Source organism: Rhinolophus hipposideros (genome assembly GCF_964194185.1).
Source record: "Rhinolophus hipposideros genome assembly, chromosome: 20".
Lineage (NCBI taxonomy): Eukaryota > Metazoa > Chordata > Mammalia > Chiroptera > Rhinolophidae > Rhinolophus > Rhinolophus hipposideros.
The window spans coordinates 34306621-34331102 of NC_138066.1; the positions used below are offsets into that span (position 1 = coordinate 34306621).

Below are 24482 nucleotides of genomic sequence, written 5' to 3' on the forward strand. Positions count from 1 at the left end.
CGCGCCGCAGTTGCGCCTGGAAATAGATATTTGGGTCCTAAAGACACTACTACACACGGGGTGAGGGAAACAAGGATGAGGAGAAAAGAATGAAGGAGGAAAGGAGGCCAAACAGAAAGTGCCTGAATCTGGGGCACCCCAGGAAAGCTGCACCTTAGAAACGCAGGGAAGGAAGACTTAGCCGGGGTTACGAGGCGCTGAAAACTGGAGGGAGGGACGGGTTCCGCCCTACAGAAGTGGGAAGGATGTGGGGGGCGGGGGAAGGGAAGCTGAGGGGCGGGGAAGGGGGGTTCCCGTCTGCAGGTTCATGCCAGGTACCGACGGATACAAAGGAAAGTTCCCGAATTTGGTGAATCTGATCGGCTGTTCAGGAGGGTTCCAACCCCACCCTTGACCAATGCGAGGGGTCTGCCCGCTCCCGCAGCCGGAGTCCCTCAAATGTGCGGCCAGACAGGCTCCGCGCCGCCTACAGCGCGGGAAAGGGTCTGGGCAAAGCCGGCTGCCCAGGCTCTCCTCTCCAGAGTGCCTACTACCTTGTTGTCCCGGGCACCAGGGGCCCTCGGGACTCACCTAGGCGCGCACCCCGGACCCCGCGGCCCTCCCCGAAACCCGCCCCCGCGCATCCCCACGTAGCCCGGGAGCGCGCCTGTCCGCGTGCACCGCTGCCCGCGCCCGCGGCGCGTCCCCGCCCCGGTGCAGCCCCTCCTCCCCACTGTGTTTATTAGGGGAAGGAGGGCGGAGGCGGAGGCCAGTTCCCTAGCTCCAGCCGCCGTTGCTGCCTTCTGTGTAGTTGCAGCCACCACTGTCTCCCGCCAGCTCACTCCGGGGAAGGAGAACGCGCGCGAGCTCGGGCGTCCACGCCCCAGCCTTTCCCGGAGCCATGAATCCCAATTGCGCCCGGTGCGGTAAGATCGTGTACCCCACGGAGAAGGTGAACTGTCTGGATAAGGTGAGCCTCGGGACCCAGAGACGCGTCTTTGCCATGATCGAGTAATGCTCCAGATTAGGGCGGGAGAGACGGGTCGGGTCTATGCAGCCTCATCCCCACGATCCTGGGAGGAGGCAAGGAGGGCGGTGTCATGGGGTGTTGGGGACAGATCCTAGTCTGGAAACCAGGAGATCCGAGGCGAGGCAAGGAGTCCTCGCGTGGCGTGCAGCCACTACTGGAGAAGGGCTCTGTGCCCCGGGGTTGGGAGGACGGAAGAGGGGTAGGGAAGACAGGCCCCAGGGTGGGGGCTGGGGGAAGGTTAGGGGTGCAGTCCCGCCCCCTAGGGCCGGGAGAGTGAGAGGAGACTGCCGCTCCCTCTCCCCCGCCGCCCCGAGCGCCAAGTAGGCGGAAGCGCGGGGCCCTGGGGGAGGGGGCGGCGGGGGGGCGGGGCAGAGGCTGGGGGGCCCAGCGACACGGTCGGCTCGGACTGCGAACGGCGGGTCTTCCTGGCCTGGAGACTAGGGGGCGGGGGCTATCAGCCGGCGAGTGTGGCCGCTGGTGAACTGGGCGGCGGATAAGACCTGAGACCCACTGCGAGACCCCTTTTTTTTGGGCGATCTGTAGCCCCACACCCCTTGGTGGTTCAGCAGTTAATGGACTAGCAGACTTCCCTAGCTTCCCAGCCCCCACCTCAAATTAGAGGCCAACTCGAGGTACTGGGCCGCCTAGCCAGAGCCGGGCGAGGTCGGGTGCTGGATTAAGGTAGTAGTGGTGGCTGCTTCACAGACATCTGAAATTGTGGTCAGAGCTTGAGACCGGCTTGTAGAACAAAGAGAGCTAACTTTTCAAAGCAGGTTTCCTCAATGGAGGGTGGGGTTGGCTGAGTTCAGGAGTAGACTAGAATAGGGGAAGTGTTTGGGGTGGGGAGGGTGGCCTTTTGGAAATTCACTGTCCCTTGGGGGCTCTTATGCGACCCCCCCAACTGGACTTGTTCATCTGGTTGCCATTATACTTTTGGAGGGGGGTTGAGAGTAGAACTGGGTGTTTCCAGCATTTTGGGGTCGGATCCAGTCCTCTTTTAAGCTCCCTTAGATCCTGAGGCAAAATCTGCCTCTCCTCGGCACCCTGCCCCAGTCTGAAAGAGGGGCCTCTGTGATTTTGTCCCCTTCCTCATCGTGCATTTCACCCACCTCCCAAAGCTGGCTCCAAGTCCAAATATTCCTTCCGCATCTGAACTGGCAATGGTGGAGGGTATGGGATGGAAGAGGGGTACAGAGACCTGGGGCCAAGTTCTTTGCCCACCTGGAGCCACGTTTTGTTTGGGAAAGGACAGCTCTTTGGATACTTGTCTCTCCCTTTCCTTTTGTGGTTTGAGCTTCCTCAGTGACCTTTGGTCTCTGAGTCAGGGTGAGGGGGTGGGATTCCAATGTGGGCACACGGGGATGTGGGTGCTGACCTTCCTGATGACCATGCCAAACTCTGGAGGGCGGGAGTTGAGCTTGGAGGCACTAACTGAAGAAATATCTGTCCTTGCACATTGATGTTTTTGCCCTTCTCTGGTGGTAAGGATTTTGGCCTTTTGGAACTCAAGATACGAGTTCCCTGTGTCCCTTTTCTCTACAGTCATTAAATGGGAAGAGGCTGTGGCCACATTCACCCATATAAGGCAGAAGCAATATAGGATTGCTAGCCCAGTAGTTGGGAGACGCGGTTCTCATTCCAGGTCTGCTCCCACCTGCTTTATAAATGGCTCTAGGCCTCAGTATTCAACATCTGTCAGATGGGTATGATGATGTCATTTCCTTGGAGGTGGGGCAGTGCACTAAAGTGTCCGGAAGGGGATGTGGTATAGGCTGGGTCCTCCCTACCTTTTTAGGATACTCTGTCTAGCTCCACAGCTGGTCCCTCTTGTAAAGAACTTTGGTGCTGGTGCTGTGTGTCAGAGGGGAGGGGGGCAGGGATCCTGCAAGGAAGGTGCCCTCCCCAGACAACTGTTCTCTTGCTCTAGCTGAAGAGGACATTCAGGTGGGGGTTACCTTGGGAAGTGGGAGTTGGTGATTTCTCCCTCTTTTTAGTGTTCTGTATAGGAAGTGGCCCTGGGGAGACCTCCCTTGCACTGAGCAGGAGGCCTGGAATATCAATGTATCATCAGACTTACTCCTCCTAACTCACTCCAGGCAGTAAGGACTGGCATTTCCAACTAGAGAACTGGTAGCGCAAGGGCTGAGACCTGGGAGGGAAAATATTTAGTCCCTGTAGGCAAGGTTGCTAACCAACTTCCCAAGGCTTCCCATTTACTACAGAAAGTCAAATTAGACCTGCCTGGTTCACTACAATTTCCCTAGGGCATGTAGCCCACAATGTGACTCAAAGCACGTGCTGTGTCCTTGGTGTTGGCCTTTTCTCCTTCCTGAGCCTTATCTCCCAAAGGCTTAGGTGCATAAAGGCCATGTCACCTCTGATGGCCACCCTGCCCCCAACCTGCAGTACCCAGTGTGCCCTGCATACTGGATAAATGTGCATTACCGATGATGGTGTTTGAGGAAGGAGGTTGAGATTCGCTTCCCCAGAGGATTTATGGGATTAGATTTGGGGGGGAAAGAGGGTGACCTCATCTGCTCATTCATTTCATAAATATTGAGCATCTACTTTGTGTCAGGCACTCTGAAGGGCTTCCCCAGGGCCTTTGAGGAGGGAGAGAGACTGTGTCTCAAAATGTTCTCTATATTTTGAGAGAGGTAGTGTTTTCTCCCAGACCCTGTTGGGAAGCATTTGTATCTGGGGACCTGTGTTGTCAAGAATCTTGCCTTGTCCTTCTCCCCTGGCTTGTTCTCCTGGGCTCCTGAAAACAGGTGGAAACATTCATTCGGGAAGGGTAGGGGACTCCCGCCCTCCAGAGTTTGGTAGGCTCCAGTTCCCCTGGAATCCCTTGTTAGGTGGGCTCCCCACCTCTGGTTGTTTGAACCATCGCCATTCCTCCCTGCTACCCCACCCTGCCACCCCGTAGGGGGCAGCTGCGGTAGAAGGCTGGGCTGGACACAAAAAAAGGAGCCAAGTCCTTGCAGCTGTGGTGCCCCATTTTCCTAGTTAAAGCTGGGAGTACCCCACCATCACCTTGTGGCCATCCATTTATAGTGGCTACTAATTGCATTGTGCCAGGCTTGGTCTTCAAAGCAGCCTCACAAAACAGATGTGCTTGCCCCTATAAATGATGAACCCCATACATGGAGGCTCAGGTAGGTTATGTGGCTCATTCCCCTCTCAGCCAGAGCTGGAATTCAAATCTAAAGTTCTTGGTGCTCAGCTCTTCTGCCTGTTGTGTTTGCAAAAAGTACTTTTATTTACACTGTCTCATTAGTGTCCATAGTGGTGCCGCTCCTTCCTGGCCCTGGCCTGGGCTCTTGCCTGGAGCTGGGGCACTAGGAATAATCATCTTTTCCTGGGAATTTGTGGAGGGCAGCCAAGGTCTACGCCTTTAAGCCAGTGGCCTAGGTGGCTAAGTGAACTAGGCTGGTGACCCAGCCAGGGTGGGGCTGGTGTTACCTCTGAAGAAGGGAGAAACTCTAACCCTGGGCGACAGGAAGGGGGAGGAAGGTCTCATACTCTAACCCTGAGTCATAGCTAGGCAGCCTGGGTGCAGACGGCAAGATGCCAGGCTGCAGGCACAGTGACCTAAAGCTGGCCGCATCCTCCTCACCCAGAGCTGTGGGCAGCACTTCCCCCATCTCCACAGTGGTTCCAGAGAGATAAGGGCTGGCCCAAGTCTTGCCCAAGTGCACGGGCGAATCTTGCATCTGCCCCCATCTGCCTCTGTTTACCTTTCTGTGGAGTGGGTTTTCTGTGGATTGGGTTGCAGCTTTGGAGTTGTAGGCAAGGGAGACTTGAGGGTAATGCTGGAGCTTGGGACATGGGCTGAGAGGCTTCTAACAGGCACCAGAGTTCTGATTTTTGTGTGAAAGGCAAACAGTAGACTTCTAGGGCAGCAGGAAGGATTAGAGTTGCCTGCCCAGAGGTGTACTTTGCTCCCCTGAGTCCTGAGTCCCAGGAATGCTTCTCTGAAATTTTCTTACCTGGGAACCTTAAGAAAGGGGGAAGTCTAAGACAGGTCTCACAGAGCAGGGCATTCAGGAGGCAGAGAGGGTCATTGGGGGATTGTATCGACTTATTTCCCTGACTGTGTTCTTCATCAGACCTGATTGAGATAGGGATTGGGTATCTATCAAGGAGATGGGGTTCCCTTGGGGTGCCTGGTCCAGGCCTGGCCCACAGGAGCTGTTGAATGACTCACCATATTCTGTCCTCCCTACCCCCCACTTTCCTACCCCAAAGAGGACACAGTGTCAGAAGCTGCTGGATATTCCTGAACCTTGGCGCCCTCCTCCAGAGAGGGGAGGGCGTGACATGTAGCAGCTCATGGTGCTAGGCTTGGAGCCCATGTCATCTCATTACTCCTCCCAGCACTCTGTGGGACCCTGGTTTTAGCTCCACTTTATACATGCACAGACCGAGTTCAGTAGCTACCCTGGAGGCACTTAGTCCACTCCCGTTTTCATTATTTTGCTCCCAAGCTCCCTGGAAGGGAACAGATGACTACTGCCCAGCCTCTGGTGTATCCAGCTGAGAGCAAGCGGTCTCTGGGGGTGAGGAGGAGAGGAGCTACTGATGGAAATGGGCACCATCCCCTCGTATGAGGGCTCCCTTTCAAAGGGCAGCCAGAGGGGTCTTGTGGAATCCCTGGATTGGGTATCGGCCCTGTACCCCAGCCTGGTCAGAATATTCTGTCCCCTCTGCTTGGCTCCAGGGTGGGATCCTGCCCATCTGCTGGGGTGGGGATGTCCGTCTCCCTCCCTTTGTCTTCCTCACATCAATCAGGAGGCAGCTTTGGAGGTCCCCAGTCCTAGGACAGTGCGTAGTCCTGCAGATGTGTGTGAAAGTGGGTCATGGTCTGGATTCCAGAGAATGTTTTTCCTGGCAGGCCTCTGTGGGGGTTGGGGGAGGCGGGGGCCCAGGCAGGGGCATGTGCAGCTAAGCAGGCAGAGGCCAGCAGACTGGGTGGTGACAGTGCTGGGGCACTCTGCCAGTGCCTCCCAGGCACTGGGGGAGGGAGAGGGGCTGTTACCCAGTGGGGCTGATGTGGGCAGGGACGACCCTGTCCTAGTTTTCTGGTGGGTGGGTTGTATGTGTTGGGGTTTTGTATCAGGAGGAGTCTGGGCTGAGCTCTGGGATAGCACCCGGTTGGGTTGGGGGCCAAGTTTAGACCAGCTATCCCTTTGCTTCCAGACTTGCAGGTGGCCTTCTTCCTAAAAGAGTGGTTCTCTTATCACTTCATTTAGTATTCCACCATTGGAGAGTCCGTTGGGTCCCCTTGACAGGGGAAATACCCTATTAGAAGGCGATTACCCCCCAGATGACCCCATGGTCCCCGGTTGAACTGGGGCAGGGTAGGGGAGGTGGTATTCCAACCTTCCAGCTTCCTTTTTTCTGTCCCCTCCTCGAATGTGTCCCGGAAGCACCCTTGTCGGGAAACACATTTTGAAAAGTACTGCCTTGGGGGAATTCCTTGACCCATGGCCAAGAACCAGCCCTTTGCTGCTCACCTTCAAAAGTCTCCCTTCAAAAGGCCCTTTTCTGCTGGCTTTTGGCCTCCTTCCTGGGGGGGGTGGGGGGGGTGGTCAGGAGTGTCTCCCTTGACTGCTGAGAAATGGGGCAGAGACAGGCTAGCCAGGTCACCCAGGCAGCCCGGATTCTGGGCTCCTGGAAGCTGGACTCTGGGTTCATGCAGATTCTGGGTCTCATCACGAGCTGCCAGGGGTAAGTTTAGGTCTCATTTGCATGGGTTTGCCCCAGCATCCCCATTTCTTAGGATGGGGTCACTCCTGTCGCATCCTTCCTTTTCCCTCATGGCCTTCAACTCTGTTCCCCTCCATCGGCCACCCTGGAATGGTCTTGGTTGTTCTATTCCAGGCCTCTGGGCTTTGCTGGAGTCTTACCTGTCACTTATTCTCACCCGCATTGTAGCTGTGGCTGGGCACAGGGACGCCCCACCAGCACCCCAACACACATAAGCCTCCAATGTGAGCCGGCTGAGGTTCATGTCTCAGCTGAGGTTCATGTCTCTGTGCCCAGCATCTAACGTTCGGGTACTTAGAGGTGCCAGACGCTGTGCTGAGGGCTTTGTAGGTGATTTCTCATTTAGTCCCAGGAGGGACAGGTATCGTTTTCATTCTACAGACCTGGAAAGGGCCCAGGGGTGTGGGCCCTGACCAAGGTCACACAGCTTGTCAAGGTGGAGCTTTCATATCCACTATGGGGGTTCCCCCTCCAAGGTTTTTAAGCAGAGTCCTTCAGTGTCTCAAGGAGACCAGCTGCTGGGTGCTCTCCTACCAGACGGGTGGGAGAAGGGTGATGGACGGGGTAAAGGGTGCAGGAGTGGTGGCAGAGCTAGAGCACCCACCCCTACCTATGGTCGGGGTCCCACAGGAAGTGGGAGGTGTCAGAGCTGGAGCATCATTCAGGCTCACATGTGTTGGGAAATCCTGGTGTGGGAGCTAGGAGGGCCTGGGTTTGCAGCCTGGGTACTCTGGGTGCTCAGGGGCTGGACCCTCCTTTTCTTCTCTAGGCCTTGTCAAGACTGAGGAGCTGCCCCTCACTTTCAGCGGTGGCTTCTTAGCAACGCTGGTGCACGTTTGCATAAGCAATGAGGCTTCTCCAGCTGGGGGCAGCAGGAGTGGTCTGGAGAGGTGGAGCTGACCTTTTGGGGACAGCTTGCCACTACTATTACTGGCCTCTTCCTCACTCATCCTTCATGTGTGCCCTTCGTCCCCTCCTGACAGCTCACATGGCTGGCTGGTGGGAAGGGGAGGGGAAGTCATCAGCTGCCAGAACCTCTGTGAACTGAGATGTCCCCAGCTCACTGAGGGTGATTCTATGTTCCATCCCTGGGATGGAACACTTCTTCCTAAGGCCTGAGCCCCCCTCCCTGAAGACTGGTGTCTGACAGGTGTCCTCCCTCTGCCTCTGTCCCCAGTTCTGGCATAAAGCATGCTTCCATTGCGAGACGTGCAAGATGACACTCAACATGAAGAACTACAAGGGCTACGAGAAGAAACCCTACTGCAACGCGTGAGTCCTGCCTTGGGCAGGGGGCTGGGCGGGCCCCTCAGCTCTCTCCCTCATTCTACCTTCTGTTCTAATAACCACAAGGTGACATTGTCGCGCGCTCCACGCTGGTAGTGTCAATCACATTTAGTCCTTATCACAGCTGGATGCAGGGGTCTTATCACTCACAGTTTACAGAGAAAGAAACAGGTTTGGGGAAGGGAGGGGACTTTCCCAAGATTACATGGCTAGTGAGAGGCCATTTCAAACCCAGTAAAGGAAGCATGTTGTTCCCACTGCACCCAGCTGCCAGGAAGGGAGCCAGTGTGGTCTTTCCAGAAAAAGTGACCTGCCCTGTTTCTGCCCAGCTGTCTTCTCTGCTTTGCCTTCCCTCATTTCTCTTCCCGTAAGAGCAGTTGACTGTCTCCTCCTATTACCTGCCCCCCTACCAGAGAGTCTGGGCACAAGGCTTTGGGGGCTCCTGGCTGCAGCCCTTCCTAGTGTTCATTTCTTGAGAAGTGGGGGCAACAGGAAGGTGGCTTGTCCCTGCCTGGTGAGGGAGGCCACACAGACCTTCACGTCTTTTCCAGTGGAGTTAGCTTGGACTCTTGTTTCTGCAGTGGAACTTGCAGCCTGCCTGCTGCAGGGAGGTAGGTAGAGGTGGGGTTCCCCCATCCTATGCTGTACCAACCCCTTCCATCTTAGGTGTGACTTCTTGCAAACTCATGGCAGGTCCATGGCACGTGCAGGATCTCAGAGCCACTCTGCCACCGTGTTTCCCCGAAAATAAGACCTCACCGGAAAATAAGCCCTCGCATGATTTTTCAGGATGACATCCCCTGAACATAAGCCCTAATGTGTCTTTTGGGGCAAAAATTAATAAAAGACCCGGTCTTATTTTTGGGGGGAAACATGGTAGGTGGGGGCTTCAGAAAGTCAAGTCACTTCAAGTGTGTGGCAAGATCAGTATTCAAAACAATTCAGTATCTGATTGGAGTCTAGATTTTTTTTTCTGAAATCCTAGTCAGGAGGCTGTTTGCAGCTCAAGTTCACCCAGGAGGGGACCTTTTGGACTTGTCTAAGAGGGGTTGGGGACTTAAACCCCTTTGAAAGGCTGCCTCTCCCTTACTGCACCCCCCTCCCCTGCTAATACCACAACTTCATCTTCTTGGGGTTTTCTCATTCATCAGACAGGTATTGCCTGCCTGCTGTTACATGATAACCTGTGCCAGGTACTGGGAAAACAGATTTCTGATAAAAATCTCACACTCAAGAAGCAACGTGTGTGTTGTCCATTCTGGGAGGGATTAGGGCACTGGGAAGGTTTCCTGGGGTAGAAAGCGGGTTATAGCTCCATCCCAACTCAGCTGCCCCTTCTGTTAGCTTCCACTGGTCCTCTTCCCCCCCCCACTAACCCCTCCCACCCCCCAAGGGAAATGGGACATTCTTCAAATTCTTAAGGGCTCACACAAGCCCTGATTCTCTGCCACTTCCTCCCTCTGTTGGGGAGTGGGGTGGGGTTCAGCAAAGCCAGAGGCCTGGGCAGTTTTAACGCCTTGTTTGCTGGACCACTTCAGGCTAGATGTTGGGCACTGAGGCCCTTCTGGGAACAGCTTCTGAGCCTCCACCCTTGCAGGCAGAAATCTGGCTGAGCCTTGCGCCCAGCAGGTGGCGGGGACCGATGCTCTTCCCGACTCCTGAAGTCTAGAATTCAGTGAGCATTGGGAGGTGGAGAAAAATCAGAGGCTTATCCTTGTTTTCTCTGTATTTTCTCAGCCTAGTGCCAAAGTCCCAGTTTTATTTTCTCACCCTCTTCTGGGGAGGCTGCAGCAAGTGGAGTGGGGAGCTCCTTACAGAGGTTGGGGGGCTGTGGGGGAGGCGGAAGATGAAGCACCCCTCCCCTGTTGCTGCTTCCAACCTGCCCAGGCAGAGGTTCCCCCATCTGTCGTCTGGCCCCCAGCCAGAGAAGCAGGCTGAGCCCTTCCGGATCTCCTCGTCTTTACCGCCTTGGCCTGTGCCCCCTAGCTGGGACGTTACCTGGGAAGGAGAAGACATGGGGGCTTTGTGGCCCAGCTGTGTTTCACTCCAGCTATTGTAGCCCCTTGCCCGGGGCATTCACACTCCCTCAGCCAGCTTCTGCTAAGCAGTTGGTCTGTGCCAGCTATCCAGACATGGAAATTCCGGGATAAATCATGCAGGCCTGGCCTGCAAGGAGCACTTCTGGACCTGTCTGAGCCTCGGTTTTCCCATGCTTCAGACTTCCTCCGCTGGGACACTGGACTTGAGACCAAAGAGTTTTGAACACCAGCGATGTGCCAGGCACTGTCCTGAGTGTTCGCTCTCATTCCTCACTTCCTATGTTCTTCCTACCTCCCGTCCCAGCCTCCAGTGACATTCAAGTTCCGAATCCTGAGGTTTCCAGGGTGTAGCTTTGCCCTAATTCCCATCCTGGCTTTGCTTTGTGGACCAAAGCCCGGTTTCCTTCTCAGCAGCACCTCCCACTCAGAACCTAGAGGGGCAGGTGGGCTTTCCTGGCACTTTGCCAGGGAGTTGTGCCCACCCAGTGAGTGATTATGAGTTTGGTGTGCAGGGTGGTCTCTATGCTCTGCCTATCTCTGGCTAGTCCCCGAGCCCGAATCTCACAGTAGGGGTGGTCAAGAGTGAAGAAAGCTGTCTGTCTTTCCCTGGTGGTTTCTCTCTACTGAGATGTAAGTTCTGGAAAGTGACTGTAAATAGCAAAAAGGCCTCTTTTCTTTCTCTCCTTGTACCAGATTTGCTTTAGGGTGAGGCAGCGGGGAGAACGCAGGCTTGAGTTCACCGCCGGCCTGCCGGGTAGTGGTGGACCCCATGGACGGGCACTTTATGCACGTGCCGGTGTGTCCAGACACACACGCTGCCAGACGTGGGGCTGGGGAGAAACCCCAGAGAGGCAGACTGAATAGGCTGCGTTTGTGTTCACACTTCCCTGGCAAGGTAGAAGTATGCATGCCCACTTGTGCACAATAGCCAGTGGTGGAAGAACCACTCTTAATTGAATTCTTTCTTGAAGCTTCTAGGCAGGTGAGTCTGCTCTGTTGGTCAGAGGAATATTTATGGCCTCGACTATTTGTTTTGTAAACTACATTTTCTGAAAGTGGGGCAGATCTACACCATAAACCTGCTGCTTTGTTTCCATGCAAATAGTCTCTGAGTCTGGAGGTCAGGCATGGGGTGGGGGTGGGGAGAAATGTGCTATTCCTTCCTCCTTGGGGGCCATGCCTCAGTGGGTGCTGCAGACCCGCTGTGGAGTTGCAGTCCAGGGAAATCAGCCTTTGGGGTGTCAAGTGGGGATTGGACATGGATCAGTGAAGAAAGGGAGGTGCTCAGTTGCACCCTTACCCTCTTCACTGACTGCAGATATCCAAGGTCCATCCTTCAGTTTCCTTGAGCTGTGGCATGAGGGGCTGAAGAGGGTGGAGATGTCCCTGCTTCTGAGGAACAAGGAGCTGTTGTACTGCTCCTTCTGCCAGGCCTCAGTAAGTAGTATGGGCCTGTCCTGGTGGAGCTGGGTGCTCAAAGTGTCTCTGGATTCTAGCACACTGTCTCAGATCCCAGAGCTCTTAGGCATAGGACAGTGGTGGGAAAATCTAGGCCTGGGGTCTGGGGCTTTCCTGTCTCCCCAGAATTCTCTGCCTCTGACTGGGAAAAATGGGATCAGATGTCTTAGGGAGCTGGGGGTAGCACCAAGAGTGAGAGTGGAAGTGGTGTGTATGGTGTGTGTTTAGGACAGAGGAGGCATGCTCAGGGGCATCCACAGTGGCCAAATGTGGCCTCCAGGGAGACTCCACACCTCACTCTAACCCCCAAGTCCTTGCACTCAGAGATGTCAGGACCTCAAGGAACCTTAGGAGTCACTTTGCTTCTTAGCATGCCCATTTCATAGATGGGGAAACTGAGGTCCAGTGTTTCCATACCTTGCCCAACTTGTTAGAATTATTTCTCTTTATGTATTGCCATTAGGGGCAGGAGCTCACATTAATTTTTCATTTTTGTCTCCAACCCCTGAGGGCTGCTAAGTTCTTCTTCACATCTAGCCTTGATCTTTCTGGCTGCTCATTATTTTTCTCTGGTCAAACAATGCCTCCTTGTTGCTTCCTCTCCCCACCACTGTAGCCCTTCGGCCTGGGGGACTGGTGAGAAACTGGGTTAGAAGGGAGCCCTCCCCGCCGCCCATGGGCAGTGTTCCCGGCAGGGGGATCAAGCAGCTTCTTCCAGAGGCAGGATGTCGGGACTTTTTTTTTCCCCCCCCTTTTGGTAAAACCAAAGGCTCCTTGTTGCTTTTGTTGATGTATTTTTGTTCCTCATTGAACAAAAAGCTGTGGTTTTTTTAAGGGGTCCGAGGCTGGAAGGGGTGAGGTTGCATGCAAAGGGGGCCACTGGGTTTCCAGGCTCTGTGGTCTGTTTTCCTTCTGCCTCTGGAGGACTGGGAGTGAAGCTGTGCCCAACGAGCTGTCCCTGTCCCCAGTAAGCCCATAGATAGGAGCCTAGTAGTTTCTCCTCATCCTCCCTGTTCTCACAGTCCCTCTGAGCAGGAATACCCCTGGGGTCTCTCATAATGGCCCAGCTAGGAAACAGGTTGGGTTTGAAAGATGAATTACTTTGTACTCCACTCAACCTGCCAGGCACATCTTTCCCCAAAGGTCTGAGAGCTGGGAGTGGACTGGGGTTCACCTGAGAGACAGAGAGAGATGTCAATTTGCCCTTCGCTGGCTGGGTAGCTGTGGTGGAGAGGAGAGTACACTGGACAAGGCCTTGGTCCTTGACACGGAACCTCAGTGTCTTTATTTATAAAATGGGCACATTAATAACGCCGACCTTTTTTAGCCCAAACGTTGTGGTTGATTTCAAAAGGGAATGTGCACGGGACACATACGAGTATCAGTTACTTTGTGGGGAGGCCTAGGCTACTGCTAACAGCTTCCTGATTACCCTCATGGATGCTCGATCTCTTCCCCTGTCCCTAGCCTTCTGGTCCTGTGGGCTCTCTCCAGGCCTCTCTTCCCCAGAGCAGTTGATACTCCTATCAAGGATGGGGAGGAGCGTTGCAGAGGCCCCACGGTGTTGAATGATTAACCAGGGGCTGGGCACAGGCTGGCCCACGAAGGGACAAAGAGCAGCTGTGCTCTGGACCCAGCTCCAGGCCAGGCTTGGCACACCGGGTTCTCCCCCATCCTGGCCCCCTGTTCACTCACCATGGTCCAGTGTTGGTGGTGCTGGGATTCCAGTGGGGTCACTAGCTGGGGGTAGGTATCCCCTCTTCTGTCTTAGTGCCCATATTAGCATTCACATGCATCCATTCATCTCTACTGGGATGTGAGGGTAGTGGGTGGGCAGAGTTTCAACCTGAGGACAGAGAGGGAGGGAAAAGGTAAAATTCCCAGCAATTGTTTCTGGAAGGAGATCAAATCATTTGGAGCCCTTTCCAGGGCAGTCGTGGTGGGTGAGGGGCACAACACTGATGCTGCTGGGTCTTCCTCTGTACAGACAAACCCACGGCACCTGTCTTCCTTACCTAAATTGTCTACAAGGAACCTGCAGACACAGTCTCCCGGTTTTCTCTTCTTGGGTCCTCTGCAGTTGAGAATACCCTTGGTGTCTGCCTCTTCCCCACCCCCACAAACTGCCTCTCTCTCTCTCTCTCTCTCTCTCTCTTTGCCTCTGCCTCTCTCCCCTCTCCCTGCTCTCCTGCCTAGAGCTGAGGATGAGGTTGCCATGGGAACCTGAAGCGCAGCGAGCAGGGAAAGGCAGGCAGGGTTGTCTCACCAGGGCTGGGGGCTGTAGGGAGGGGACAGTGTTGACCCAGAAGGAGAAATACAGCCCAGCATGTCTGCCTGCCTTCCTCTGGCCTGTGGTTGGAGATTAGGAGGTGGGGGTAAAATATGGGGGGCCCTCTGCACTACTCTTTAATCTACTTAATCTGATTCAGGATTAAAATCCCCCTCTTCCCCCTGGCAGATTAAGCCAGTCAGCATCTAGGCTGGTTGCCCTTTCCGGATGGGATTAGTGCTCTGGCTGTGGGGGGGCTGAGATCTGGATCTCATATGGCTCTAAATAGAGGATGAAATATCCACCAACCGCACCAAGAGGCACTTGCTGCATACTGGGGTCTCCTAAGCCCCGTGTGGTGGAAGGTAGGAGGTGTTGGAAGTGTGTGAATGTGGCCTGTCCTGAGCACCGTTGCATGTGGAACTGCTGACCTCGGTGTGCAGGAGATGTGCATCTCTGCAGCGGGCTCATCTGCACATTTGTCGTGTGTGAGGAATCCTGGTGTGTGCAGGAGCCGGGGAGCTGCGGGATTGGGGTGCATGTCAGGTACATGTGCCTGGCCAACCTTGGGCTACTGGAGCTGGCACTCTGCTTTATCCCTGTCCATTCAGGCAAATGGGACAGTCCAGTGTTGCAGATTGGCTTCTGTGCACATGTATTTGCTGAACCTGCCAGCTACCCTTCCCCATCAAATGCTAACCCAACACCATCTTCTCAAGGTCTTAGCCAGAGGTACCCTGGAGGTCTTCTCTCTTCCATCCCCCTGCTTTAGGACCTAACCTCCCTCCTCTGCCACATGAATCGTCTACTTACAGATGTTCTCACCACACTCCCCGCCCCATGAAGCCTTCAGAATGGCTCTGACTTGGTGGGTGGGTCATCGCTGAAACCTTTCCTCTTAGGACCTCAGGGCCAGCCAGTTCTGCTGGAGATCTCACTTAGATTCCTCCTGCTGTTCTCTTTCTCATGATTGTCTCACGATTGTCCCTGGAACTGCTCAGGAATTTTGAATGGCACTCCTCAGTTGTGGGTGGCCCTGGTTTCATGGATTTGGGCCAAGCCTGGGGACTGGACCCACAGACTTATCCCTACCTTCATCCGCGGGCCATGCCAGCTGCAGGCGCCTGTGTTTACTTTCAGTCTCTTCTCCCTCCACCCTCTGGTGAGGCAGCTGTGGGAGTGGGCTGATCTGGAAGGCAGAACCCACGTGGGGCAGTGGAGGCTAGGAGTTGGGACACAGCTAGAATCAACTAGGTCCAAGAGAGTGAAACTAGCCTAGAGGGAAAAAGAATTTGCCAGAGTCACCCAGCGAGTCAGTGGCAGGACCAGAGTCCAGCACTGTGCCCTCTCTAGTCATGCTACCCCCTTGTTTGCGTTCTCCAAACCCCAAGTCCTGCCTGTCACTGAGAGAAGTCATGTGTTCATGAGTAGCTCTGGCTCAAGGTGGTACGAGTGACTGGGGAATGTGCCAGGTTTGTTGTGGGCACAGAGGCAGGAGTCTGCTCATATCCAGCTCTAGGGCATGTCATCCAACTGGAGTGGAACATGTCTGGAAGGAGGCAACCCACCTCTTACCTGGGGACAGCCTGTGAGTCTGCTGGTCGTCACAGTGTGGTGGCTAAAAATAGCCAGACCTGAGCTCCTGCTCAGAGAAGCCACCCACTAGTCTCTGAAATATCTGGGGTGCATGTGGCCCCCAACCATTTCACATACTACACGTGTACACAAACCACAGTGACGCAGGGCTGCCTCTCCGTTAGCTCGTTTGCTGGGGATTTGTGATGACCCAGTGGGATGTAGGAGACCTGAATTCTAGTCACGGCCCAGCTTCTATGAATGCCGGGTGTGACATTCATTTATTGAACAAATAGTTATTGGACACCAGGTACTGTTTTAGGAGGTTAGGATAAATTAATGAACAAAAGAGACTATAAAAAGCCCTCACCTCATAGAGAAGTAGTAGCCAGAGAAGACAATACACTGATACAATAAATAAGTTAATTATGAAGCCACCTAAGTGCCTGGTGCCAGCATGCTATTTCCTCCTCTGGGAAATTAGGGGATCGGGCCAGATGGTCCTGGAGGTCCCTGCAGACTTGGCTGTGAGGGCTTCCCTGCCTCCTGTTACCTCCAAGCCAGCCCTCTTTCTGGGAGAAAGGGCCCTGCTCTGTTCCTCGTCTGGAGATTGGAGGGTTTGGTTCAGGGTGCTGGGTCCTGGGCACATTGTCTGGGTGCCAATCTAGATGCCAGCACTTACCAGCCTTGTGCCTTGGCCTCATTGTTAACCTCTCTGAACCTGTGTTCTGTCATCTGTCGAAGGGGGATAATAGGGTGTTTGTGAGAATTTGATGAACTAAGGCATGTACGTCTTTAGCACAGGGCAAACACCAACCGATGTTACCGTGTTACCTGTCACCTGAGGGTGACCTTTTTTCTGGCATCAGGGTGATCTCTTGCCTATACTACTGTTAAGTTGGACCTTGTTAGTCCTCTGAAATACCACTTTGGATGTATGCATTTTTTTCCTCTTACCACCTCCTCCAGGAAGCCCTGCTGGATATGTATGTCCTTTCTCCCTTTATTTCTGTCTCTGTATCCCTCCCGACCTTCCTCTGCTTGGTTGGTCTCCATTTCTGGTCTTCATTGAAAATATTGTCCTGACCCCATGCTCATCTTCTATCCAGTCTGGCCCGGCTCCCTTGCCTTCCCTATGTGGTAGACTCTAAAGCGTGGATTATCACTAAACAAGGGTGATCTGAAACCCTTAGGGGTCCCCATGGCCTCCCTTTGACTCAGGACAGTTCTTCATGGTTAGCCAACCCCTCAAAACTGTTGTGTCTTCTCAGTTCAGCCTAGACTGAGTCTGAGAGACACTTGCCTTCCCTCAGCATGGACGGTGGACGCCATAGTCCTATCGCACGGCTGGGGCACGGGAAGGGGCTGCCCGTGGGTAAGACGAAGTTGCCAGAAGAGAGTCAAGGGTCTATGGGAAGCCCAGAGGTTCCTGCCTTTTCCCCAAAGTGACCCCCACTCTGTTTTTTCTGCCCTGTAGACACTACCCCAAGCAGTCTTTCACCATGGTGGCTGACACTCCGGAAAACCTCCGTCTCAAGCAACAGAGCGAGCTCCAGAGTCAGGTGAGAGGGAGGGGCGGGTGCTGGGGCCTGATGGGGAGGAAGGGCTGTTGTAACTCTTGCATTTGGCAAAGGCTCTTTCCCCCTGGGTTGCTCAGCAAGGCCAAGGGGATAAAATCCTAACACTAGCCTTGTCTCCTTGCCCCCATCCCTGCACCCAGTTACTTCATATTTCCTGGTTTTATCAAAGGACTGAGGGAGAGCATGCCCCCCACCACTCCCCAAAGTGGGTTGGAGAAGTGTAGGTGTCTGATTCTTTCTGTTCTGGGAAATTTCACGTGGGGTTCCTGAAGCCCACCTCCTCCAGGCAGCTGTTTCCCCTTTCCCTACTCTCTACTCAAACCCACCCTTAAAAGAGGGAACTCAGCTCTCCAGGCTCATGCCAGTCTGAGGTGACACAGCCCACCCTCTGTAGTCATGTCCCCAAACCTCTTACTCCCCTCAGAGGCCAGGCTGCAAAGAGGCCTTTGCTGCCTAGGTGTCTTGTCTGCCTTTGTCTCCTTGGGCTTGATTTTCCTGGGCACCTGCTGTGTGGGGAATGGTGCGTACCACGCAGTGAGGGAGGATTGTTCCCACTTTGTGGAGGAGGAAATAGATGCTGACGACTGAATGCTGGTTTGTCTAACTCTTGAGACTTGTGTTCTTTCTGGTTCCCTGCCCAACTCCCTAAGAACTGTATCTTGATAATGGACCTGATAGTCCCTTATGCTGGTGAGAACGCTTGTAGCTTAGCAAGTGCTTTGAGTTACTTTACGTCATTTATCCTTGACCTTACTCTGGGGGTCAGATGAGGGAACCAAGGCCGAGAGGCTCCAGCCTTTGCCTGTGGACACACGTGGTAAGTGAAGTTTTCATATCTGGGCTCTAGTTTTTTCACTCTGGAGTACAGTGACCTTGACCATGTGTAGTCCGTGTGGGGCCCACATTGATGGGGAGCAAGTGGGGGAAGCTGGGAGAAGCTCTCGTCTGCCAGCCCAGCCCCCACCCCCACTGTGGTGAAAGTTGCACTTATTAGGGGACTAGGTGGGACACCAGACCTCTGCCAACTGAGGAGTCCCAGGTGGCCCAGCTGGCAGGAAGGGGTGTTGAGATAGCCCTGGGGCCTGGGTTTGGTCTGCATAGGGAAGATTCTGACCAGACTCTAGCCAGGCGCTGACTACTGCCCCAGACTCCCCATCCTGTAGGGAGCCCACTGGGGCCAGAGGTGAAGACATCATGGGACAAGCAGGCCAGGCCGTCGTGGGGCAACCTGTACTCAACCCACAGCTTGAGAGGGGCGGTCAGAGCCCCATGTGCTAGAAGCCCCATCAGAGGGACCTGGAAGAAGAGGTGTGGGAGGGATGGTGGCTCTTTGGGAAGGTGCAGGTCCATAGGTAGTGTGTGCACACGCTTAGGTAGAGGCAAGGGACACACACAAACACACACACACACACACACACACGCGCGCCCATACTCTCAGGAGGAGAAATTTGAACTGGGCTAATTCCCTCAGCCTTTGTTGGTCCTACAAAAGCTTGGCTGCAGCTCTTTTTGCCCTTGGAACCCGATCCCTGAGGGGTACCTACCTGTTCCCCAGGGGCCCTCTGGGTCATCCTCTGGGATTCCGGGCTTCTGACTCTCAGGCAGCCTGGGGAAATCATGAAAGAATAGTAGTCACTCTCTATTAGGTCCTCAGTGAGGGCCAGGCCTGGACCTCATTTAATCCTCACAACCAGTGGATGAAGGCAGGACTCTTGTTATCCACACTGGACAGATGGGGACACGGAGATTTAGAGAGGCCATGCCACTTGCCCAGGTGTAGATTTCAAGCCCTTTGCTCTTAGTTCTGGAGCCTGCTGTGGCCCCCAGCCCCATGCTCTCTATTCATAGGATGTACCAGTCACCAGAGGGAACTGGGGGGCTTGTTAGAATGCAGATTCCTAGGACCCACCCAAGGGAATTCTGGGTGGAGACTAGGAATCTGCGTTTGGACTGCAATCGTGATTCTGATGAGAGATTTTGGCCCCACAGACATACTTTGAGAGGCTTAAAGCTGGGTTGGGGGCAGGAAGGGAGGTAGGTGGAGAATCTCATTCTTTCTGCTTTGAGAGGTGTGAGCCCTGGGAGTCAGGGCTTTGCACTGAGAGCATAGCTCTGATCTCCTGTAGTTGGGCTCCTCAGGGGCTGGGGGTGGAGGTAAGCAGAGCATGGAGACAGGACCTGCTCTCTTTGCAGCCGGGTTCTGTCTCCCCTCCTCCTCCCCCAGCTGTGTGGTCCAATTCTGGCCACTTGCCTTTCATGGCTTTATTTTTTAAAGTCTGGTAAAATGGGGACAGCAAAACCCCAGTTGCCTAGAGGTTGAGGGCTGGGCCTGTTCTGAGGCTTGGAAGAGCTGAGCTGGCCTGGCCTGGATGGTGACAGGTCTGGTTGCTGTGGTCGCTGTGGGGGGGCAGGGCTGGCTGTAGCCGCCTGTGGCTGGCAGGAAGGGAAGTGGGAGCCTCCTCTGCCTACCCTGCCCCACCCCACCAGGGTGTCAGCTGGTCTCTTTCCAGGGCCCCTTCCTGGCTTGCATCGGTGTATCAGCCCTACTCGGTCTCTGGGAAGCTGCCTGTGCTATTTCAATTTTATTTGTTTTTCCATCTCCAGATTGGTTCCCCAAGTGGTACTTTGGGTGTCTGGGACACCTGGAGCCTCCCCTGTGGGGGAGGTAACCACAGAGCTGACCAGAAATGACCCTCTGGGTGGTCCTGCCCAGGCCTGGCTGAGGCAGGGAACTGTCAGCGAGGCCCCAGCACCCCCCACCCCCACCCCGCAGCTCTCCCACCCTGCACCCCACACTGAGCACAGGCAGCATCTTTGGAGTGGGGCTGAGGTGGGGGTGTCTGTGCAGCCCCCTGAGCCCAGGCATAAGTGTGAGGAGAATGTCTCTTTCATTTTCCCCCTCATTGTCACGTGCCTTCACAGTGCTGTGCAATCCCAGTACAATTTAGGACTTATCACATGGGACAGGAGAGCCTGCCCTGGGGCAAGGTTCCTGCTCTCTTATCTTGGATCCTGTGACCTGCAGACCGCATACCTGTCCTGTGTGACTGAGCCTGAGTTGGCTGACCGAAGGTGGAATCCTGGATCTGCCATGGTTAGCTATGTGACCTTGGGCAAGTTATTTAAACTCTCTGAGCCTGAGTGCCTTCATCTGTAAAATGGGAATACCTCTCTCCAAAGGTTGTGAGGTTAGCTACGTCAGACATTTAGAACAGTTCCTGGCATGGAGTCAGCACTCAGTAAATGTTTGCTATTACTATTCTCCTGGAGAGGAAAGGGAAGGAAATGAAGTTGGGCATGATGAAACTGAAGCAGACAGAAACCTGATGATTGCTTCCAGCGTTGCCCTTTGTCATTCGCTCTCCTCCCCATCTGGGTGTCTAAATTTCAAACCTGATTTGTTGTTGTTAGAAGTGGGTGGGTTACAGTGTATGTGGGCTCAGCATATAATAGGCACATAATAAGTGAAACTTGTTGGTATTGTATTTTTTTTTTTTTTGAATACATTTCTAAAGTCATGATCTTTCCTCTTGTTGGGTCAGCAAGGCAGTTATTTTCCAAATTGTGCTGCCTGTTTGTTTGGAGGTTTGGTCTCTGCATTTGATTCATTCATCATTTCCCCCACAAACATTTATTTGTACTTCCTATTTTGCTGGGATAAGTGATAATGGGAGAATATTTAATTAAATCTACATATAAAAAGTAGAGTTTCATGAGCGGTGGTTGTTTGGGCTTGAGGAGCCTCAGGCATCAGTCCTGGCCTGGCCTTGGGAGTTTCCAGGGTGAGGCCCAGGCTCCTCCCAGGCATAGAGTCATTCGGCCACAGCAGAGTTGCAGCCTGGCCCTACCAACAACTGGGCCAAGTGACCTTGGGCAGGACCTTTTCCTCCTCAGAGACCCCACATCCCAGATGAGGGCGGACATCCCTGATTGGGTAATGAGCCCTGATGGACGGACTCTAGTCAGGTCCCTCCCTCATATCTCACTCCCCGCTTTTTACCTGTCACCCACCCCAGTTCCAAACAGCCTCTCAGAACCTTCCACACCTCGATTCTCCAGTCGGGCCTGCAGGTGCTTAAAAATGGTCCCAAACTGCAGAGCTGGGAGTGCTTTTAGAGATCAGCTAGCCAGTCCCTCTCAGGGGACCTTGGGGGCAGGGGGACTGTCTTGCCTAGGGACACACAGCAAAGTGGTATTGTGTGTCTTTTCTTGGTCTTCACTCTACCTCACACCCGCCCTCTCTGGGTCCCTGTGCCAGAAGTGAAATGAATTATCCTTCCCTGCCAGGGAGGGAGAGGTAATTCCTGAGCCTGGGAACCCACTGATGTCATCACAGGGTTGCCATGGTAATTATTCCCCTGGATTAGGGGCCTGACCCTTGCCAGGCCAGGAAGTAGAGAAAGGAGTGGGGGACTGGCATTTGTTCAGCATTTTATCGTTGACAAAGCACTTTCACAACTACCCTTATCAGTACGTGGTGAACCCTGTCGCATGTTCCATGCTGTGATGGCTGCTTTAGCGCCACTGTCTGTAATCTGTATCGTTGATTGGAAAGGGTGGTTTTATGATCCCTGTTTTACAGACTTGTAAACTGAGGCCCAAGAGATGAAGTCATTTGCCCAAGATCATTTAGCAGTCGGGAGGCTGAGCCTGTGTCACTGTTAGCTCCCTCTGGCTCTTCGCCCATGCTCGGTGATAGGAAGCTCCCTCCCAATGATTCCTGACAGCCCTTTTACAAGTGAGGAAACCAAGGTTGAAGGCCTTGGATTTGGGGTTTCTGTATCTGAAGCTACATTTTTCTGACTCTAAGTGCCTTACCTGCCTGATGCCTTTTTCCCAGAGGGTTCCCCCCACCCCCAGCACTAAGAGTCAGCGGATGGGCCACTGCTGGGCAGTTCTGGGCCCCTGGGGTGGATTTGTACCTGTGTTCATTGTGTTAACTTTCAGTCTGATGGGAACTAGCATGTCCAGGCCTTTGTTTTTAGTCTGGAACAAAGGAGGTTCTGGAACCTTGTAGGACGAAGCCCATGGATGGATGAGCCGGGGCTCCAGGGGACAAACAAGGACCCCAAGGTGTGCAGAGGAACTGACAGGTGGGGCCCTGGCAGTGCACGTGTGTTGTCAGTTGGGTCATAGTGCAGTTTAGCACTGCGGCTGGGTGATTCCATCCATGCCTGGGAGCTGCCTGGGTTTGTCATCCTGGAAACTCCCAAGGTCCTGGGCCTCATGTCCTGGGCTGACCTGCTTCCAGGACAGTGCAGCCCCCCTGGAGGAAATCCAGGCAGCTGGTGGGGTTCGGAATAGCTGGCTGCTAAGGTGGACAGTCAAGTCTCTGGAAGCCAAGGAACAGTTCTCTGTCCCATGGGCATTTCCAGCTTCCATTCTGTTCATTAAACCTCCTGGGGTGGAGGGAACAAGATTATCCTCATATTTCAATTCCTTTAGTGTTTGGGAAGTCCTTTCTGCTGTCTGACTTGAGTCCCTCTCGTACTTGATTGTCCGTGGAATTCTCAGAAGAGGGAGAGCATGTAGGGTTCTTCCCCAGAGCTTGGAACCCTGAAGTGTTGTCAGACCCCCACCAATTTTGTCCCTTCCTGTGGTGTTGACCCCAGAAGCTGGTCTGGTAGGTTCCAGGAAGTTTCTGGGGCCTGTCAAAGGCCCATTGATTAAGTCTTCGAGTGGCTGTCTCCCCACCCTCCTTGCCAGGCACCAACTTTGTCCCTTGGCACAGCCCTCATTCAGCTTACCACTTAAAAACTCTTGGTGAGTAGGGCCATATACTGGCTAGGGTGAGGGCTGGGGCAGGATTTGGAGCTCTGGAAAGAACCTTCTTCCTGTAGCTTTCAGGCAGGATGGGCTGGCAATGAAGGGTCAGGGATCAGGCAGATGAGGCCAGGCAAACAAGACTGTCTGTATCTTGGTGACTCTGGAAATTTGCTACAGCTCAGTTTCCTTATCTGCAAAATGGAGGTAATAATAGCATATGGTAAGATTAAAATGAGATGGTTCGTGTAAAGCACTTGGTACTCAGAATGCACTGAATACGTGTTAATAGATTATCATTATTAGTCTAACTTTTTGGTTAAGTCTTCTACTTTGAGTTTGGGGGTGGGGTGATATCACTACAGGGGGATTTCTGGTCAGGATCTCTCTCCTGGCTGATTGCTGCCTCAGGGTGGGCACAGGCTGGGCCCCTCTCTGCTCTCCCTGGCTTGACTCTAGTCTGTCTCCCCCTTGGTCCTCCAGGTACGCTATAAGGAAGAGTTTGAGAAGAACAAGGGCAAAGGCTTCAGCGTGGTGGCAGACACACCCGAACTCCAGAGAATCAAGAAGACCCAGGACCAGATCAGTAATGTAAGACCCCCTGACCCCAGGCACCCACACCAACCTGCTGCCCTTCCTTCTTGTTCCCTCCCTGCCAGTCTGGCTGACATGAATGAGGCACCTGGGTGGGCTTGGCTGATGGCTGCTTGAGCAGAGGGGAGATTTTGGGGTTCTGTGCACTCCAGACTCTCCCTTTGCTACCCTCTGCCCACGTAGCATTTTTGCTTTCAAAGGACTGTACTTTGGGGGTGTATGGCAGGGAGGGCCTATATGCTTAGTCAACCCCCACTTTGAAATTTTGTGGGGGTTTTTCCTGGCCATGGTGGGTGTTGGGGTCCAGGCTAGGTGTTTTGTCTGAGCATAAAGGTCAAAACTGGGTGGCAGGAGTGGGGAGGGGCCGGCCTCCCCCTTGTCTGCCTTTGGGTGCTGACATTGCAGTCATTTCCGCCCTCCCTCAGCTTCCTCCCCCACCTTGGCTTGCTCTTCCTTCCTGTGTAAAAACCCTAGCCGGCTTTGCCTGCTGGCCCCACAACTCCTGGTCTGGGCCCAGGATGGTCAGCAGTGTCTGGTGTGGCTAGGTGTGGCGAGTGGGCGGTGGATCAGTGGGCCCCATGGGACCTGTGGCCAGGGTACAGGCCTCGGTTTTCTGCTTGGCCGAGCCATAGACCAGCAGCCCATGTGGTTCTGGCCTGTGGGGAGGCTGCCTAGAGGGCTTTGGGCATGTGGGGGTGGGGTGCCACTGTCAGCCATAGCATGGCATATGGGCTACAGACCCGTGCACAGGGTCTTGGGGCACAGAGCTGCAGGGAGTACCCAGCCAGCTGGGCTGGGAGGTCCTACAAATGAAGGATTAGACAAGTAGTTGTCTTCCTGTCTGGAATAGGAAGGGGTCAGTGAATTGCCCAGTGTTGCTCTGCTGAGGGACTGGGGATGAGGCTGTGGAGGGCCTGGATCTCAGGTAGCCCAACCGGCACCCACCCCTAGGCATCCATGCCTCTACCTAACCTCCTTGGCAGGACGCCCCTTCTAGATGTCACTGTGCTTCGAGTGGGCTTCCACAGTGGTCAGGGGGCTTTCAGAAGCCAGGGCCCAAGCCGGAAGAACCAACCATGCCCAAGACTACGGCTTTCAAACTTTGACTGCAACCCACAACATGAAATACCTTTCACTTT

At 54.1% G+C, this 24482-nt stretch overlaps 1 protein-coding gene across 1 annotated transcript in view; it reads left to right on the forward strand.

Annotated features, from left to right (window-relative positions):
• The first annotated feature begins 676 nt into the window (after nt 1-676).
• The window catches only part of LASP1 (LIM and SH3 protein 1), a 36086-nt gene continuing 12280 nt past the window's right edge, over nt 677-24482 (forward strand). Inside the window, exons 1-4 of the mRNA XM_081028860.1 lie at nt 677-949; nt 7956-8050; nt 16884-16968; nt 23233-23340. Of these exons, the coding sequence (XP_080884986.1) occupies nt 881-949; nt 7956-8050; nt 16884-16968; nt 23233-23340 (357 nt within the window). The 5' untranslated portion in view covers nt 677-880. The remainder of the gene's footprint in view (nt 950-7955; nt 8051-16883; nt 16969-23232; nt 23341-24482) is intronic.